The 21,535-nt window shown below is 43.5% G+C and overlaps 1 protein-coding gene across 1 annotated transcript in view; it reads right to left on the bottom strand.

Moving 5' to 3' along the window:
- Positions 1–3,840: 3,840 nt before the first annotated feature.
- LOC147526293 (endogenous retrovirus group K member 10 Gag polyprotein-like) overlaps positions 3,841–21,535 on the bottom strand; it is a 29,307-nt gene continuing 11,612 nt past the window's right edge. Inside the window, exons 4-5 of the mRNA XM_086630128.1 lie at positions 4,566–5,058; positions 3,841–3,846 (exon numbers count right to left, since the gene is read on the bottom strand). Coding sequence (XP_086486254.1) covers positions 3,841–3,846; positions 4,566–5,058 — 499 coding nt within the window. The remainder of the gene's footprint in view (positions 3,847–4,565; positions 5,059–21,535) is intronic.

Below are 21,535 nucleotides of genomic sequence, written 5' to 3'. Positions count from 1 at the left end.
TTCAAACCTGGAATGATGAACCTTTGAAGGAAAAGTGGAAGGGACCATACCAAGTCCTGCTCACAACGCATACAGCAGTGAAAGTCTCCAGGATTGAAACTTGGAGCCATTACAGTAGGATAAAGCCAGCTGCAGCCCCAGAATGGGAAGCTGAACAAGTAGGACCAATACATCTAAAATTTACTCTAAAATCTTAATAATGACATTAATAATCTGTCTTGATACCTGAAAAGTCCATTGTTGGGTAACAGTCTGAACCAGTTAGGAGTACTATGCACAGAGGAGGGTGAGGAGAGTTTAATTTTGGCTTTGATCCAGGGATTTGGAAAAATGCGCAATCTTACTAGTGTAACGGCCTGCATACCCATCCTTCAAGCAGCTGGTCAGCCTATGCCATGGGGAATAATTTCTGTAAATCTACTTTTGTCAATTTGTGAGAAATGAATAAGATTCACTTTTTATTAGTTTATAATAGTTGCTTTGCTTATTATAGGTTAATAATGATAAGTTGTGTGAAAACGTGCAAAAGCCACAAAATGTGAGACTCATCTAAAATTGATATTAGATAAGTCTCAAAGGGGAGAATTGTTATCCAACAATGAAAGGGTTAAGACTTTTGTGTAAGAATTTCATTAAGGGTTTAGTAGGCTGTTTGCACATACCTAAGGAACATAACAAGATGACCATCCTTGAAGCTGCCAGAAGTGATTAAAAAGGAGACTCTTTATCAAGAACTGTCTGCCCTTGAAGGGAACATCCCAGAGAACGTATAAACTTTGTTCTCATGTTTTTCTGAACTGTGAACATGCGCAGCAGTGACTTGGGGAAAAGGTAATTCCGGCAGGGGGAGATCGTGACTACCGACTCATGGACCACCTGCCCTAAATACACCCCAGACCCAAAAGAAAGGGGCAGAGGAAGAGAACTGAGCACGCCAAGTAATTTACGTGCAAGGTGAGAGAAAATGAACCAGTCGTTCAAGAGAACAACAATGAATATGTAACCATGTTATGAATATGCATGATTGCAGTGTATAACTAATTTTCTGTCCAGCGGCAAGGTGTGCATGCCAGGAGGAGATATCCCCCATGCACCTGGCACTGCAATAAAGTAATGCCGCTTTCTAACACTGCAAACTGTGTTAGAGAGTTTCTGTCTGTATTTTCGGTGACAATTTCCCTGTCCTTATCTCAACCCACGAGCCTTTTGTTATATTTTTTCTCTCTCCTGTCCAATTGAGGAGGGAGAGTGATATAGCGGCTTTGGTAGGCACCTGGTGTCCAGTCAGGGTCAACTCACCACAGTAGGGAACTGGTTTGGAAAGTCAATGTGGGTAATTCCTTCCTCGGGAAAAGGCAAATCCATTCATAGGGTTGCTTTCACACAAGGACCTGGGTGTACTTGGCAGGTAATACATCGAGATGGGGAAATCTGGTGTGTCCCTTCAAAGAGATTTAACCGTGGGGAAAATAAGCCATGATGTGAGTTGCATGATATGACATTCCTGTATGACGCTCTAGCAGGAGCCACCCAAACCAATGGAGAATGATCCTCATCAGGAACCAGGCAAGTGTAGCAGTGATCCAACTTGAACTGTACCGTCTGGCTGGGATGGAGTTACTTTTTTTCCTAGCAGTCCATACGGTGCTGTGTTTTAGATTTGTGACCAAAACAGTGTTGATAACACATCAGTGTTTTAGCTATTCCTATGACCAATGGTATATTCTGTGCCATATAACATCATGCGCAGCAATAAAACTTGGGTGCGAGTGGAGGGTAGTCTTTCCACAGTAGCTGTTCCTGGGAGACTGATTGGGCATCAGTCTGCTTGTGGGAGGTGGTGAGTGATTGCCTTTGCATCATTTTCTTTTTTTCCTTTTTTTTTTTTCCCCTTCATTTAAACTGTCTTTATCTTGACCCACAAGTTTTTCTCGCTTCTGCTCTTCCTATTCTCTTCTCCATCCTGCTGCGCGGGAGGAGTCAGCAAGTGATTGGTAGGTGCTTAGTTGCTGGCCAGCATCAACTCACACCACAATGCAAGTTTTCTGAAACCTTTAGTGGTCTGCTGTTTTAGCCAATTTTTAAAGCTCGTGGAATAAATTCCTACAAGAGTGATCATTTTTTTGAGAGATTTTAAGAAACTTTAAACCTAATGATATCATTTTTTGTTCTGGCATGTAGGAAAAATACATACCATGCAAACATGATTTCAAGTCTTGGAATTAGAATTTATTTTTTATTTTTTAAGATTTTATTGTACTGGATCTGGTTGGGATGAAGTTAACTTTCTTCATAGCAGCCCCTATGGTACTGTGCTTGGTATTTGTGGCTAAAGCATTGTTGATAACACACCAATGTTTTAACTACTACTGAACAGTGCTTGCACAGCATCAAGGATTTTCTTCTCTTCTCTCCCCCAACAGCGAGTAGGCTGAGGGTGGACAAGAGACTGAGAGGGAACACAGGAAGGACAGCTGACTTCAAATGACCACAGGGATATTCCATACCATGAGTTGTGCTCAGCAGTAAAAGTTCAGGGAAAAGAGAAGAAAGGAGGAAACATTCTTGCTTATGGCATTTGTCTTCCCAAGCAACCATTACGTGTGCTAAGGCCCTGCTTTTCAGGAAGTGTCTGGACATCTGCCTACTGATGGGAAGTAGTGAATGAATTATTCTTTTTGCTTTGCTTGCACATGTAGCTTTTGCTTTCCCTATTAAACTGTCATTATTTTGATCTTTTTAACTTCCTTCTGTTTTGTTCCCATCCCATGGGAGAGGGGAGTGAACAAGAGGCTGTGTGGGCATTTGGCTGCTGCTGAGGCCAACTCACCACATTTACAGAAATGAAATTTTATTTCTGCTTATAAGTATTGGACTACAATATTTCAATAGTCAAAATAAAATGTGATTAACTATGTCTTTTTGTGGAGGAGTTCCTCTCCGAGACTGGCCATAATATTCTCTCGGGTATGGACAATCCCTGCTTGGGCCCCAGAGTGCAAGGTTACCAACTAGATTACTTTTGTCCTTCAAGTTAACTCAATGGCCTTAAAAGGAAATGTAGATTGATTGCCTGCCAAGATGCACGCCTCCTGGATGCCTCTCCGATGACCGCAATGAGGAGACTAAAGGGATGAGCTTATTACCTGTGGTCTGCTAGCGCTGCCCTATCACTATAGCCCACGAGAGTGTGTTTACGCTAAGCAAGCCAATTGTAGAATGTAGTCATGTCACGCCATGTTCTGCTATATAACCTGTGTGTTGTTTGTAATAAACGAGCATGATTTCTAACCATATTGGTGTATGGTCATGACTCGGGTCCGTCCACAGAAGGGATCCTGCTACATCTTTTTTATTTTTTCAAACAAGAACTACCATGTGAAGTTTAAATGGATAAGCTAAAATAAATTGCTAACACTAGTAATGCATCTTTTTTAATAACTGTTGGACATGCGGTTGTATACAAACTTCATAAAGGATAATGCATAAATAATAAGTTGCTGTGAGCTAACTAATGTACACAGTGTTTCAGAAGGAGGTTAAAGGAAGCAAGTCTCAATGATGACAGATCAGAGGGGGAGAAGGCTATTATTTTACTATTAATTTAAGGTCCAGGAGAAAGGGCAGCTAGTACATGAATTTCTTGGCCAGCACCAGGTTGTCAGCTCTCTCACAGAATAAGTATTTGAGGACTATTAATATAGAGTTGTGTGAAATGCCAGTCTTTACATAGCTCAACTTTTCTCTTCCTCTAACTTACATTTGGCATTGTATTCTGTATCACAATCATAGAGGAACAAAAATATAGAGCAAAATGAAATTGAAAAACTAACAAGCTCACTATACCTGCCAAATATGAAAAGTGCAGTTTTCACATTTGATCATAACAGTGGAATAATCTGGAATTTGCTTTTATGTATTTATACAATTTACTTCTACACAGTTTTGGCACCTGTCCTTAGTATAATAAAACCAATGCAGATTAGTGTCACGGACTGCCTGTATCTTCTTCTTCAGGAATCACAACCCAGAAGGTTGTTGTGATTCCCCTCGTATATCAGAAGGTCTTGTTTCACTCCAAAGGTCTATACCACAATCAAAGGCTTCTAACAGAGAGCTTCAGGACACCGCTCTCCAGGGGCTCCTACCACTCCAATCTCCAGGAGGGAAATGCCCCACTCCCTCTTGGGAGTGCCCCGCCTTTAAGCCTCCATGAGTCACGTGGTCTCCGGCTGATCAACATGACTCACAGCACCTGTCCTGACGAGGCACAGGTGCTTTTTTCTATTGTAGTAGCCCATGTAGCAGCCAGAAAACTTCCGCAACAATTCCCCCTCTTTTTTTGAAAAAACATCTAACGACCTTTAGGGGTTCTTAACGTTCCAATCCCATGTACAGCCACCGTGTCGGATACCTTTAAGACTAGGATCATGAGGAAGCGATTCTTATATTTTTTTATCATACCAAGTCGGCGGTGGATATATCCATTGTTCTGATGATGTTGGATACATCCACCCTGGCTGTTCTGGCTGCTTTTCCTGATGGTTAACCTGCGGTTGCCGTACCATTCCTTCAAAGGGTTGTCGTAACATTCCCTCAGGGCTCTTTTCTGGACTGGTCTGCGGCTCCCGTATTGCTCCCGCAAAGAGCTTGCTAGGGCTGTATGTCACGTATTTCTTAGTTCTTCTTTTGTCATTTTTTGACCGGCCGTTGGTGTAAATCCTTGATCTACAGTTTTTTGCAAAATGGCCCATCTTTCCACATTTATAACACTTCAGTTTCTTATTATATGAGGCCATCAAGGTGGTGGCTAGTACAGTCATTTCATGCTCTACAGACCCGACCTTAGCACACGCAATGACCATTTCCTCTAGAGAGGGGTCCCCTGGCAGTACTTCAATAACTCTTCGGCAATCAGCGTTGGCGTTATCCCTTGCCAGTTGTTTTGTCAACAGGGCCCGTAGATTGCTGTCATATACTTGTTTTTCTATTGCCCCTTGTAATCTCTCTACAAATTGTAGGAAAGGCTCCTTGACCCCTTGTTTGATCGTGGAGTACCTCGCTTGGGGTTTCGCCATTTCTGTGGTGCGCATGAGGGCCTGCATCCCTATTTGTTTGACCTGCTCAAGAATTTGGGGATGCCATTGGGCTTGTACTGCCGGATTGCTAAATACTTGACCCGTTCCCATCAGGACATCTGTACCAACGGCATAACATGGGTCACCTTGAGGTAATTGTATATTGTGCTACTGCCTTTTGTATGTCCTGTATGACTTTCCATGACCAGCCCAAGTGTTGATTGGGCTGGTTAGAACCCGGGAGGGCCAGTTCCACAGGGAATGCACTCGGCCCTCCCCCCATTTCCATCATAGATAATTTTTTATTACTGACTGGTAACCCTAAGACTTGAACCAAGTCCCAGTCCCCAGCCTCTATTGCTTTCATTTTTACCTCGTTCCAGAAACGGACTGGGTCACGAGGTTGAACTGTCGCTGTAGGGGTTCCCAAGGGGTCTGGTTCCAATAAACAGACAGATTCTAGCAACTTTTCCCTTGGTGGAGAAACCGGTGGTAACTCCCCAGCTGAGCTGTCACTTGCTTTGGAGGTTTCTCCTAAAATCTCTTTTGCTGCAGGGGGGGTCATGGCCTGCTGCAATATCTCCACCACAGCTGCTAACTGCTGGGATACTCCTTGCAGCATTGTCACGGCCTGGTGCACTAGTGCTGGCTGCATGGCTCGTACCTGTGTCATATATGTTGCTGGATATGAAGTTGCCAGGGGTGGGGCCATTAGATCAAGCGGCGGAGCCGTAGGTGTGACACATCCTGAGGAGGAAGGGGGGGCTGCTGGAGCAAAGGGTGGGGGGCGTTCCAGTATCTCCTGCAGGGTGGGGCAGAGTCCCTGCATAGTCCCCGCAACTTTATTGATCTCTGTGAACAGCGAGGATACATCTAATCCGCTGTCCACACTGTCTGGGGCCAGTCCTCCTTCAGACAGTTCGTTGTTTCCTTCATACCCTTCACTTGCTGATACATAGTCTGTTAATTCATCTTCCTCCTTTTCTGCCACCCCCTTTTGAATTATATTATCCAAGGTCCTCCACATACACAGCAGGTCAGTATCAGTTAAGTCCTTTTTTCCAAGGACTACTTCACAAAGTAGCTTATATCCCAACTTTTTCCAAAGTTCTAGGTTAAAGGTGAAAGTAAGGCTGACTAGGTCTTCGTGTCCCGCTGCCCAATTAAGTAAATTATATAAATCTTCATTACTTATATTGGCCCCCACAGCCATTCCCGCAGATTTAAGGAAAGTGAAGGTCTGATTCTCCTTGACAAAATTCTGGCCCATTTTAGCTCCCAACAGTTCACCTTGTTCCAGGTGTCTAGGTTGAAACAGCAGTTCTCCCACTGGTCTTAAACTTTGCTGGTCTTTAACACCACCACAATTCACCTTGAGGTCCAGACGGTTCACGTTTCACCGAATCACGTCGGGGTCACCAATTGTCGCAGACTGCCTGTATCTTCTTCTTCAGGAATCACAACCCAGAAAGTTGTTGTGATTCCCCTCATATATCAGAAGGTCTTGTTTCACTCCAAAGGTCTATACCACAATCAAAGGCTTCTAACAGAGAGCTTCAGGACACCGCTCTCCAGGGGCTCCTACCACTCCAATCTCCAGGAGGGAAATGCCCCACTCCCTCTTGGGAGTGCCCCGCCTTTAAGCCTCCATGAGTCACGTGGTCTCCGGCTGATCAACGTGACTCACAGCACCTGTCCTGACGAGGCACAGGTGCTTTCTATTGTAGTAGCCCATGTAGCAGCCAGAAAACTTCCGCAACAGATTAGTTATTTCCTATTTTATAATCTTTATATAATCCTAATAGACACTAATTTTGATAACTATATAGGTGTTGTACATATGTATAGGGAATAAAATAGTTGTGATGAACCCATGTGCAAACATTAATTTGGAAAACCATAAAAAAATTCAACATCCTCTTGGTAGTGCCCCCCCTAAAATTAAAACTGAATGTGTAGGGAAGTACATATTTAGGGACAACTTAATTACTTTCATAGTGATATAACTACAGTCAAATCTTAAGAAATACTTGATCTATTCTCTGAGCACACTTAAAGTTTGGTCAGCTTGTTAGTAAGAAGATATCTTGCTCAGAAGTTCTAGTGTCAATTCAGTATTGCTTTCTTTTACAACAGGGCTAACCAGACATATACAGGCAATTCTGAGTCTGTTCTGCCTTCATTTGGAGCTGGTTGCACATAAGTAGCACAGCTGTATTAGTGCAGGGCAGCACCATAGCTGATAAATGTCTACAACACAGCCATATAGCTTCCAGATCAGAGCCAGTTATCCAAGCAGCTTAAACCAAGAGAGAGTGAACTTGGGTCTGTCTGAGTATGTCAATACAGGTCCTTACATGGCCCTAATGTACATACCTCATAGTGAGCTCTATGATTAGAGGATGCATATTTTGCTAAAAAACTATAATCATAAGAATTTTCTGAAAAGTTCTAGTAAATTACTTGCTTTAGAAAAAGTTGTTTTAGATTTTAGTTAAAAATCCATGAAGATGATCCGAGGGCTGGAGCACCTCTCCTATGAAGACAGGCTGAGAGAGTTGGGGCTGTTCAGCCTGGTGAAGAGAAGGCTCCAAGGTGATCTTATTGCAGCCTTCCAGTACTTAAAGGGGGCCTACAAGAAAGCTGGAGAGGGACTTTTTACAAGGGCATGTAGTGATAAGACAAGGGGCAATGGATTTAAACTGAAAGAGGGCAGATTTAGATTAGATAAAAGGAAGAAATTTTTCACTAAGAGAGTGGTGAGGCACTGGAACAGGTTGCCCAGAGAAGTTGTGGATGCCCCATCCCTGGAAGTGTTCAAGGCCAGGTTAGATGAGGCTTTGGGCAACCTGGTGTAGTCGAGGGTGTCCCTGCCCATGGCAGGGGGGTTGGAACTAGATGATCTTTGAGGTCCCTTCCAACCCAAACCATTCTATGATTCTATGATCTAATTCATTAGAAATATTTCATATCTACAATTTTGCGTTGAGGTAAATTTAGTGAAGAAAATTAAGTCTAAAGAGACTATTTTTATTAAAAGTTGGCTATTAGTAACAAATTTGGCTATTTAACATCTATGGAAATAGATGACAATATATAATTCAAATTGTCACTCTACTACTGTGGGGGGAATATTTTTTAAAGCCAGCATGCATTTGATAGTTTCATTTACACGCAGTTACATTCTGAATTATACTTCCAAATGTGTGTAACATGATTTACATACGGAATTATACATATACTTTATACATAAAGAATTTACAGGTAAGGATGCAAATTACATTTTGCCAATGTATGTCATTTTCAAAGATTATTCCTTGATACATTCTTTCTGTTCAAGGAAACTTAACAAGAGTAACTGGAATTTACTCTAAACTTAAAAGCACAAACTTCAACAACAACATGACAAACAAAATAAAGCATTTGCAATTACACGTTTGTTCAAAGCTAAAATTGAAATAAATTACAACCAAATGATAAAAAATTACTTTATTTTCAAGGCATTGTCTACTACTCCCATCCACTCACAGGCTTTCTTTTAAACCGGCAGAGAAAAGTCCTTTTTGTTGAGTGGGTGGATATTTTCTGTGTTTCAATTCTTATTTTTGTATTTAAAAGGCTAGATAAACGTTCTAAGGTATTCACCGGTCTTATACACATTTTAAAGATAATAAACACCAATAACTTAATGAAAACACAGAAAAACCTTTTCCCGTTCCTCCTACTAATGAAAAAAAAATATACCTGTGCTCGCTTCTCCATGTCCTGACAAGTACCTAGTTGTTCTTCCATCACAGCTCTGATTTGCCAAGCCTCATACTCTTAACTGCCTTCTGGTCATATCTGTTTGCAAGGAGAACTGAAACTGAAGTACAAAAAAGACATTTTAAATAAGGTTGATGTAAACTATGTATTTCTCTGAACAAAAGCAAAATAATTACATTTCCACATCAAGCATGAATATAGACCCTTCAAATATTACTATGTTGTTAAAAACGAGAACGCATAATATTGGTAAAAGAATGGGCTACCTGCAAGTCTTGTCAAATAACTAAAAGCAATATATAAACATTGAGACAATACAATTAATTAACATTTTTTAACTAACCTGTTTTTGTTAACATAGCTGTTGAATTCATAACCTACAAGATCGCTTAGGGAAAGGTACTCCAACCAATATATTTTTCAAGGCATCAGCAAAGCTAGTTTATAATTTGAATGTTTATTTTAAAAAACAGGTCTTTGCAACTGTCCTGGTTTTAGCTGGGACCGGGTTAGGTCTTCTTTTTAGCAGCTAGAAGAGCTCCGTGTTTTGGTTTTACTCAGAGGCTCACTCTGAGAAGAATGCTGATAGCAAGTTGATGTTTGTGGTTGGACGTGAGTCTCCAAGGACTTTTCAGTGTGCCGGAGTGCAGAAGCACGGCGGGATAAGAGGGGAGCATAGTTGGGACAAGGGGGACACGACTCCCCTTGTGATTTGCGATGGAACTTAAGATTGAGGGCCAAACCGGCCAATTAGTATTCCATATCATGCAGCGTCATGCCCAGTATAAAAGTGAGGGTCAGCCGGACAGAAGGGCTTTTGCTCTTTTGCGCTTGCTGCGCTTTTGCTCCATTGTTTTTCTTTCTTTTTCTCTCTCTTCCAGTACTCCCACTCTCGGAGTACTATCTCTCTCTCTGCCCCTCTCTATTTCGGGGCCTCGCGTTCGTTCGGGATTGCAGCTTCGGGACAAGACGGGCTTCGCATACGAGGGGATGGTGAGCATCTACACTGTGTATTAAATCATCTGTATTAAATTGTTCTTATCTCAATCCACAGGTTTCCCGTTTCTCCTTTAATTCTCTCCCTCATCCCTGGGGCTGCGGGAGGGGGAGTGACCGGCTGTGTAGGAGGGTCAGCCTAACCCACGACAGTCTTAATTGGCTCCCAACGTGGGGCACGAAGGGGTTGAGATAACGATGTTGCTGGCTGGAATGCTGTTTGTTATGCTCGCATACATGTTACCGGACATTTATAATTTACTGCCTTATTTACCCTATATGATGTTAGGCGGAATGCTTATGCGGTTTTCTAGCTCGGGGTGTTGGACCGGCATGAAAAGTATGTTATTGGTAATTAAGGGTTTTGCTATACTGTACGGTGTAACTCTGATAAGATCATCGGTGCTGGGACCGGCTCAGTCTCTGTATTCGGCGGTGCAGAGGGGGATGGTGATGTGGAGCTCGTTTATTAATTTTGAGCGCCACCTGGCGGATATCATCGCCAATTATACTGGTGACTTTTCATTTACAAAAGCCTACGTTGATTTTGATAATGCCGAACATCATTGGAATAATTTAACGGGTTTGATTGTCCTGCAAGGTCTCCTGAATATATGCTTAATTATTTATATATTCAAAGTCAATCGGCCATTTAGGGGTGTATATCAATTTATTTCTCGGGTTATTGTGCTTGCCATCTCGACTCCCATGACAAGCACTATAGCTACTCAGACTACAACGGTATCAGTTGCCCCCGTAAGGAAAAGAAAATGTATACAAAAGTTAGAAGATGAAGAAGAGCAACCAGGGCATAGCAAAGAAGAAGAGCAACCAGGGCCATCACAACGATTGGAGGAAGAGCAACCGAGGAAATGTGTGCGAAAGTCAGAACGCAGAGGAGAGGATGATGATGATGAAGAGCAACCAGGGCCATCATGAGAAATGAAGCGGGAGCGTTCTGTTTCGCCCCAGAGAAAATCTCAATGGAGGAGAAGTGACATCATAGATGAGACGATAACCACCAGATCTCTAAAAATGAGCGAGCTTTTAGATATTCGAAAAGATTATGGCCGTCTTAGAGGTGAGCCCATTGTCTCTTGGTTGCTCAGATGCTGGGACATGGGAGCCAATAGTCTGGAGTTAGATGGTAATGAAGCCAGGCAGCTGGGAGCCCTTGCCATGGATGGAGGCATTGATAAAGCAATTCGAAGACAGACACAAGTCTGCAGCCTCTGGAGACGACTCCTGGCAGCTATAAAGGAAAGGTATCCCTCCAAGGACGAGGTGCCATGTAACGTAAGCAAGTGGACCAACATAGAAAAAGCTATTCAGTATCTGAGAGAACTGGCTGTACGAGAGTTGATTTATCTTGACTCGAGAAGCGGACCAAGACTCGAAGATCCAGATGACGTCCGGTGCACACGACCAATGTGGCAGAAGATTATACGGAGTGCGCCAGCAGCATATTCCACCTCATTGGCAATAATGGACTTCGGAGACGATGAGACACCACTATCCATAGGTAATCTGGTCACCTACCTCCGACGATATGATGATAATACTTCTATACGAACCTGTGTTGCAGCTGTGGAAAAGCTGTCTGAGGAGGTCCGAGAATTAAGAGAAAAAGTAGATTTCCCACCACCTGAACATTCTAGAATTTCAGCTGTCAGAACCAGGCGTTACCCTCCTCGAGAGAGACAAGAGAGACAGTACAGATCACGGGGTGAGCTGTGGTTCTACCTCCGTGATCATGGAGAAGACATGAGAAGGTGGGATGGAAAACCCACCTCCGCTTTAGAGGCAAGGGTACGCCAGTTGGGAGGAAGAACCAACAGAAATAGAACTTTCTCCAATTCCTCCAGGACAGCTGTTGCCCCAGTCTACAGTGAGCAGTCCACTAGTCAAAATGGGAGGGCTGATCCTCCTAGCCACCCTGACTCCAATCCTGCTGATTCCTCTGATGAATATGATAACAGGCATTAGAGGGGCCCTGCCTCCAGCCAGGTGGAGGAGAGGGATAATCGAGTTTACTGGACTGTGTGGATTCGGTGGCCTGGCACATCATACCCCAGAAAGTATAAGGCTCTAGTGGATACTGGTGCCCAATGCACCTTGATACCATCGAACTTTAGAGGGGCAGAATCCATCTATATTTCTGGAGTGACAGGGGGGTCTCAACAACTGACTGTGTTAGAGGCTGAAGTGAGCCTAACTGGACAGCAGTGGCAAAAACACCCTATTGTAACTGGCCCAGAAGCGCCGTGCATCCTTGGCATAGATTATCTTAAGAGAGGGTATTTCAAAGACCCAAAAGGGTATCGGTGGGCTTTTGCAACAGCTGCAGTAGAGACAGAAGAAGGCAGGCAGTTGTCTACTTTGCCTGGTCTCTCAACGGACCCTTCTGCTGTGGGGTTACTGAGGGTCGAAGAACAACAGGTGCCAATTGCTAATACAACAGTGCACCGATGGCAATATCGTACCAACTGAGACTCTCTAATTCCTATCCATAAGTTGATTCGTCAACTGGAGAGTCAAGGAGTCATCACGAAGACCCACTCACCTTTTAACAGCCCTATATGGCCTGTACATAAGTCCAATGGCGAGTGGAGGCTGACGGCAGACTATCGTGGCTTGAATGAAGTTACACCACCATTGAGTGCTGCCGTGCCAGATATGCTGGAACTTCAGTATGAACTGGAGTCAAAGGCAGCCAGGTGGTACGCTACAATTGATATCGCTAATGCGTTTTTCTCAATTCCTTTGGCACCGGAATGCAGGCCACAGTTTGCTTTCACTTGGAGGGGCATCCAGTATACCTGGAATCGACTGCCCCAGGGGTGGAAACACAGCCCCACTATTTGCCATGGACTGATCCAGACCACACTGGAACAGGGTGATGCCCCAGAACATTTGCAATACATTGATGACATCATTGTATGGGGCAACACAGCAGAAGAAGTTTTTGAGAAAGGTGAAAAGATAATCCAAATCCTTCTGAAAGCAGGCTTTGCCATAAAACAGAGTAAGGTCAAGGGACCTGCACAGGAGATTCAGTTTTTGGGAATAAAATGGCAAGATGGGCATCGTCAGATTCCAATGGACGTGATTAATAAAATAACAGCTATGTCCCCACCAACCAACAAAAAGGAAGCACAAGCTTTCTTAGGCATTGTGGGTTTCTGGCGAATGCATATTCCCGACTACAGCCAGATTGTAAAACCCCTCTATCAAATAACCCGAAAGAAGAACAATTTTGAATGGGGCCCAGAGCAAAAACAAGCCTTTGAACAAATTAAACAAGAAATAGTCCATGCGGTAGCCCTGGGACCAGTCCGGACAGGACAAGATGTCAAAAACGTGCTCTACACTGCAGCCGGGGAGAATGGTCCTACCTGGAGTCTCTGGCAAAAAGCACCAGGGGAGACGCGAGGTCGACCTCTTGGGTTTTGGAGTCGAGGATACAAAGGATCCGAAGCCAACTATACTCCAACTGAAAAAGAGATGCTGGCAGCATATGAAGGAGTCCGAGCTGCTTCTGAAGTGATTGGTACGGAAGCACAGTTGCTCCTGGCACCCCGATTGCCAGTGCTCGGCTGGATGTTCAAAGGGAGCGTCCCGTCTACACACCACGCAACTGATGCTACATGGAGCAAGTGGATTGCACTGATCACACAAAGAGCTCGGATAGGAAACCTCAATCGCCCAGGAATTTTGGAAGTGATTACTAACTGGACTGAAGGTAAAGACTTTGGAATGTCACCAGAGGAGGAGGAGGTGACACGTGCTGAGGAGGCTCCACCTTATAATGAACTATCAGACAATGAGAAGAAATATGCTCTGTTTACTGACGGATCCTGTCGCCTTGTAGGAAAACATCGAAAATGGAAAGCTGCTGTATGGAGTCCTACTCGACGGGTCGCAGAAGCTACCGAAGGAGAAGGCGAATCAAGTCAGTTTGCAGAGGTGAAAGCCATCCAACTGGCTTTAGACATTGCTGAACGAGAAAAGTGGCCACTGCTCTATCTCTATATCGACTCTTGGATGGTAGCAAATGCCCTGTGGGGATGGCTACGGCAATGGAAGCAGAGCAACTGGCAACGCAGAGGTAAACCCATCTGGGCTGCCCCATTGTGGAAAGACATTGCTGCTCGAGTAGAGAAGCTGGTTGTAAAAGTACGACATGTAGATGCCCATGTACCCAAGAGTCGGGCCACAGAAGAACATGAAAACAATCAACAGGTGGATCAGGCCGCCAAGATTAAAGTGGCTCAGGTGGATCTGGACTGGCAACATAAAGGTGAAAAATTTCTAGCTCGTTGGGCCCATGATGCCTCAGGCCATCAAGGAAGGGACACCACATACAAATGGGCTCGTGATCGAGGGGTGGACCTAACTATGGACACTATTGCAGAGGTGATCCGTGAATGTGAAACATGTGCTGCAATCAAGTAAGCCAAGAGGTTAAAACCTCTTTAGTATGGAGGGCGTTGGTTGAAATATCAATATGGAGAGGCTTGGCAAATTGATTATGTCACACTTCCACAAACTCACAGTGGCAAGCGTTACGTGCTCACAATGGTGGAAGCGACCACTGGATGGCTGGAAACCTATGCTGTGCCCCATGCCACCACCCGAAACACTATCTTGGGCCTTGAAAAGCAAGTCTTGTGGCAGCATGGCACCCCAGAAAGAATTGAGTCAGACAACGGGACTCAATTCCGTAACAATCTTATAGACACTTGGGCCAAAGAGCATGGCATCGAGTGGGTATATCACATCCCCTATCATGCACCAGCTTCTGGGAAGACTGAACTATATAATGGATTGCTAAAAACCACACTGAAAGCAATGGGTGGTGGAACCTTCAAACATTGGGATACGCATTTAGCAAAAGCCACCTGGTTAGTCAACACTAGAGGATCTGCCAATTGAGCTGGTCCTGCCCAATCAGAACTTCTACGTACTGTAGAAGGGGATAAAGTCCCTGTAGTGCACATGAGGAATATACTCGGGACGATAGTTTGGGTTATTCCTGCCTCGGGTAAAGGTAAACCCATTTGTGGGATTGCTTTTGCTCAAGGACCTGGGTGCACTTGGTGGGTGATGCAGAAGGACGGGGAAGTCCAATGTGTACCTCAAGGGGATTTGATGTTGGGTGAAAACAGATGATAAAATGAATTGAATTGTGTGATATTAATTGCTGAATAACCCTGTCCCTGCATACCATCATTGCTATGGTTGTCACATTGTACTAATGCCATTATATTAAGAATCATCCAGGTTAATGAAGAATGAACTTAGTCATAATCAGAACTGATTCCAAACACCCAGCAACTTCTTCGAGATCAACATCTTCAACCTGCGGACGGCGGCTGGATACACCAACTACGAGCTCCAGACACCACACGCAACAAAGACTACATGTCATCCGTTCTACCAACTGAGCGAATACCACGTCATCTTTCCTGCCCTGAGAGAACAGATGAAGACACATTTTGGAGGGATGACCCGTGGCTAAGAGAAGGGTATATATGTAAGGTTTGAGCATGACGTGCATGGTATGGAATAAGGGGTGGATACTGTCCTGGTTTTAGCTGGGACCGGGTTAGCTCTTCTTTTTAGCAGCTAGAAGAGCTCCGTGTTTTGCTTTTACTCAGAGGCTCGCTCTGAGAAGAATGCTGATAGCCAGCTGATGTTTGTGGTTGGAAGTGAAACTCCAAGGACTTTTCAGTGTGCCGGAGTGCAGAAGCACGGCGGGATAAGGGGGGAACATAGTTGGGACAAGGGGGACACGATTCCCCTTGTGATTTGTGGTGGAACTTAAGATTGAGGGCCAAACTGGCCAATTAGTATTCCATATCATGCAGCGTCATGCCCAGTACAAAAGTGAGGGACAGCTGGACAGAAGGGCTTTTGCGCTTTGGCTCTTTTGCGCTTTCTGCGCTTTTGCTCTATTGTTTTTCTTTCTTTTTCTCTCTCTTCCAGTACTCCCACTCTCGGAGTACTATCTCTGTCTCTCTGCCCCTCTCTATTTCGGGGCCTCGCATTTGTCCGGGATTGCAGCTTCGGGACAAGACAGGCTTCGCCTAAGAGGGGGTGGTGAGCATCTACACTGTGTATTAAATCATCTGTATTAAATTGCTCTTATCTCAACCCACACGTTTCCCATTTCTCCTTTAATTCTCTCCCTCATTCCTGGGGGTGGGGGAGGGGGAGTGACTGGCTGTGTGGGAGGGTCAGTCTAACCCACGTCAATGATCTTTGAGGTCCCTTCCAACCCTAACCTTTCTATGATTCTACGATAAGGCCCTGGAGGGAAGAGAGGGCCCAAGAAAGCTGGTTAATATTGAAGGATCACCTCCTCCAAGCTCAGGAGCGGTCCATCCCAATGAATATCAAGTTAGGCAAAAACGCCAAGAGGCCTGCACGGATGAACAAGGAGCTTCTTTCAAAACTCAAACATGAAAAGGAAGTATACAGAAGGTGGAAGCATGGACAGGTAACATGGGAGGATGTAGTGGGTTGACCTTGGCTGGCTGCCATACCCCCACCCAGCTGCAGTCTCATTCCCCCTCAACAGGGTGAGAGGAGAAAATAAGATGGAAGAGCTTGTGAGTCAAGATAAAGACAGGGAGATCACTTACCAATTACCATCATAGGCAAAACAGACTTGACTTAAGGAAAACTGTTTTTAATTGGCAATAAATTACATTTGAGTAGGATAGTGGGAAACAAAGACAAAAATTAAAAACACCTTCCTCCCACCTACCTCCTCCTTCCCAGGCTCAACTTCATTCTTGCAGAGAGTGGTGGTCAGCAGCACAAAGTCTAGTTGGAGGCCAGTAATTAGTGGTGTACTCCAGGTGTCTATATCAGGTCCAGTGGAATGAGACCCAGATCATCCAAGGAACCCTTTCATGGTAAAGAAATAAGCTTAAGAAAGCAAGAACACTTCTAAAACAAAAGTTAATCCAAAAATCTGACATTAATAATTACATTTAATGTTTAATACATCTGTTAGCAGGAAAACTGCATGCTGACTACACATCTGTGAAAATTCTAGAGAACAAGTCCTATGAGGAGCAGCTGAGGAAACTGGGAGTGTATAGCCTGGAGAAAAGGAGGCTCAGGGGAGACCTTATTGCTCTCTACAACTACCTTAAAGAAGGTTGTAGAGAGGTGGGTGTTGGTCTCTTTTCCCAAGCAGTAAGTGATAGAACAAGAGAAAACGGCCTCAAGTTGTGCCAGGGGAGGTTCAGATTGGATATTAGGAAACATTTCTTCACTGAAAAGGTTTGTCAAGCATTGGAACAGGCTGCCCAGGGAAGTGGTTGAGTCACCATCCCTAGAGGTATTTAAAAGGTGTAGACATGGTGCTTAGGGACATGGTTTAGTGGTGGACTTGGTAGTGTTAGGTTAACAGTTGGACTCGATGATCTTAAAGGTCTTTTCCAACCTAAATGATTCTATGAAATTTTACTGAATAGTTTATAACTGCTAGTGATTCAAATTTGTGACTTCCACTACCTTTGCAGCCATCAACACCAAGGCAAGGACCAAAAAATTGCAAAAACAAAAATATATTAATTTTCAAAATGCATCTGATATTGACATGGGGTTTTGAAAACTACAGAAGATATATTTATTCTGATTAGCATAAACCAAGACAAATAAACATCAACAGTATTATATTGATATGATAGGAACTTGAGGCAAAGGGGAAATTCTGTGCAAGACTCATATCAGAATTTAAATCTAAAAAAGATTTAAATCTTTTTTTAAAAAGAGAGCCCTGCTATGACCAGTCTCCAAGAAGGAGCCACTGATTAACTCTGTGTTTTTATTCAGATACTGTACACACTAAAAAGAAGATTTTGAACTTGTTTGATCAAACTATTTTGCTCCATTTTCAGAAGGCGTCTTGTTTCACAGTTGAATAAATCTCACCCTCTTCCAAGGGATGCTATACATACACAAAGCAATGAAGGTAACTGTTCCCGATAGAAACGCCAATTAACACTGCTACAGTTAAAAAAATTATGCTTTCTAGTTGTCGTGGTTTTAGGCTGATCCAGCAACTAAAACTCACACAGTCTCTCCTTCTCCAATAAAGTAGAGAGGAGAGGAAAAAAAAACAAAAGGACTGAGGGTTGAGGCAAGAACAGAGGGAGCACCCACCAACCATGGTCCTGGGCAAAACAGGCAGCGCTTTTTTCTCAAAGCAAAACAGTTTATTAATGATTACTTAGAAGGACAAAGGGAAATAAAAACCGATTACTTGAGAGGACAGAAAGAAACAAAACCAGATCTTAAAACCGACACCTTCCCCCCCCCACCTTCCTTTTCCTCCCGGCTCTACCTCCTCCCCCCAGCAGCACAGGGGGCAGAGACTGGGGGAGTGCAGGTCAGTTCATTCCGTGCTGTTACTGCTGCTTCTTTCTTAAAGGAGAAGGAGTCCTTACACCCTTTTCCCCTGCTCCAATGGATCCCCTACCCACGAGGAAAAATCCACAAATTTCTCCAACGTGAGTCCAGCCCACTGGAAACAATCCTTCCCCACAGATTGCTCCGGTGTGGGCTTTACCACAGTCTCGGGTACTTAGGGAGCTGTAGCCACTCGCTCCGGCGTGGGTCGTCACGAAGACTCCAGATGCCTTTCTGCCTTGCCGTGCCCCCAACACGACCATCCTCGGGCTCAGGCATCTTCTCCCCACGGGCTGCAAGTGGGTCGCTGCTCCACCGAGGCCGTCCTGGTTGCAGGGGGGCAGCCTGCCATCTCACCATCAGCCGCAGGGGAAACTCGGCTCCGGCACACCTCCTCCCGCTCCATCCTCACTGACCTGCTGTCGATGCAGCTGTTTCTCTCAGATCTCAGTCCTCTCCAGGTGAACTCAGCCCAGTGGGCACCCTGGGAGTGGGGTGCCCCCGAGTTCCCCAGCTGGCTCCGCCGCCGCCATTCTCCGTGGGCGGCGCCGGCCCGACGCAGGCAGCCGCCCGGCCGGGAGCCAGGGAGCGGGGGCAGTGCCCTCCTCCCTTCTCTGGTCGATCCTGGGCGAAGCACCTTTTCCGGTTCCCTTGTCCTGACTTAAATAGGGCAATTCGCAGAGGCGCCCTATTGGCTCAACCCCGAGGGGGATGGCAGTCTGATCCGGTGGCCAGAACTAAGCCTAACCCGGATCCAAAACCGGGGAGGTCGCAGGGAGCAAAATCCCTCTCCTGCCACCAGAACCACCCCCCCCTCCACATCAAACCATTACACTAGTATTCTCTTTTCAGATGGTTCAAGTCAGCAAGGAATGGATTGCATTATTAAATAAATCAGAAATATGGCTTTTTTTTTATTCCAGAAGGGTGCTTTTTAAAAAAAGCAAAAAAACGTTTCTCTATTTCAAGCAGTCTAACAGCAGTTATCATTCAAATAAAAGTTGTTATTGCACACTATTGGAAGAAACCTTGATCATTGAAGTATCTTTTAAGATAAGTCACATTCACATGACTGATTCTTGTACAATGTGAACATAACCTGTTCAAATTCTTATACCGTAGCCCTCAGAAAAGCTTCATTCCTAGAGTAAGTTATCACAGTCCAGGACAGTACTGTTATTATGTTCAAATAAAATTTCTTTTAACAGTTAATAACTATGAGTCTTGTCTCTGAACTACTGAATTCCAAGGCAACTAAGTGGGGATCAACACAGTAAATTTATTTCCCAAGACATTGTTCATATGCTCTCACACATGTCCAAACAAAGAAAGTTACATTAGTGTTAACTACACAATAAGGACTTCCTAGGTTTTGCATTTAATATGCAAGTATTATATATATATATATATATAAAAGAAAGTACAGAATATCCATGGAAAAATATTATCTAATTCTGCAACACAGAACTCATATATGTGAATAGAGTCATTTCAATATATAGTCCTCTTATAATAGTATATACTCATACAGTTTGTAAAGGAGCAGCAGTAAGTTTGGCCTTTGGGTCTACCTTGAAGAAGGAATAACTAAAACCCTCAAAACCAAGAAACTACTGATATAAATACAGATATTCACTCCCCTCAACTTTTCAATATAGCTTGTCCTGCAGCACACTCCTCTGTTTCTGTTAAATTACAGCATATAACTACTCCTTTAACCATCAACATCTTTCCTTATGTTCTCCTCCAAATCCAAGCACAACTGGCATGAAAGGTAACATTATTCATATCAAACAGCACAAGGTTGGCAAATCAATCTGTTCTCTGAGAGCAGATAACAGCTACAAGATAAGACATTGTGAGCAAGAACTTTACACCCACAGCACAGTAACAGCTACTTTTAACAGACAGGAGAACCATAGCTATAATTGTTATATTATAGAGAAGAAAACTATTAATACCCTATAGTTGTGTGGAAATAATTACAATAGAAAGCCATTTTACATAAAGCTACTAAGATAGACAGACTCCTAGTAATAGTTCTCATGTAGTAACAATTTGTTCCTATGATTCAAGATTACTATTTCTCCAAGAAGAACAGAAGTAGCAATATGGATTGAGATTTGTTCAGGTATATACACCAGAATACGAAGTCTGTGACCAAACAGGTTTCTACTAAAGCTATAGGGATATGTTTAATATTACTATACTTTTGATTTTCACCACCATGCTTGAACCTCAGTTCTTGTTTACATAACCAGAGAGCCTCAGTCCACAACATATTTATTTCCTCTAATACTTATCTTCCCATATTCCTAAAAATCAGTTGAGAAACACACTCCTGTATAGCAAAAAAAAGAAACTCATAAATGAGGAGACAAACCAAAGCAAGGAAGAGGAATCCATTTCAATCCAATAGCTGTAAGTCCCATCCTGACACACTTACTCAGGCATTCAAATAATTTTATTTGATAAAAGTCATCCCACTACCTAAACAGTAAGTTTGCAATACAAATGCAAACTCCAGTAGAGCCTGTAACAAAACAAACCGGGGGGGGGGGGGGGGGGGGGGGGGGGGTCTTGAGGGAAATGCTTGTTATTGATCAATTTAATTCAATTTACAGTATAACCAAAAAAGCTGAAAAAAATCTTACTCCAAGAAACAGTAGCCAAACATGATGAAGTCATAAAACTCTTTATATGACCAACTTAGTTTAAAGGGAGGGAGGTGATGAAAACATGTGCAAGGTAACTAAATTTCTATATAAAGTTTAAACACACCGAGCTCTCATGCATATTTTTATTTATATAAATGACCAAGAAAAACATTGCTTAGTTTAAACAGACTCTGAATTACTGTTCTTCCACTTAAAGGGCATCAGCTATGTGGGATCACCACAGGAGGGATTTCGGAGAGGAAAAAAAAGCTCGTGCGACCCTGAGAACCTTTTCCATTAATAAAGGGAGAGGTCAACTCACAATTTATGCTTTCATGATTTCTTTGCATTCCTGTCATACAATGAGAAATTTTAGTTTCCTTCCAGTTTGCCTCACACATCAGTTACTACAAAAAGGCCAATCTACTAACAGCCAAATTCATTTTTGTGAAACTCAGCACCTTTAAGAATCTATTTGAAGGAAGCAACACTCATAGCATTAACTGCACAAATAAAGATTTTTATTGATCTCTGCTTTCCAGAAAGTGTACAACTTTCACACAAACAATTTAATCTTGTGAACTAAGCCTTGAGTGATGTTTTATTGTGCCA

The sequence above is a fragment of the Tauraco erythrolophus genome, chromosome W (genome assembly GCF_009769465.1).
Source record: "Tauraco erythrolophus isolate bTauEry1 chromosome W, bTauEry1.pri, whole genome shotgun sequence".
Classification (NCBI taxonomy): Eukaryota; Metazoa; Chordata; class Aves; order Musophagiformes; family Musophagidae; genus Tauraco; species Tauraco erythrolophus.
This window is presented reverse-complemented; position numbering and strand designations above follow the sequence as displayed.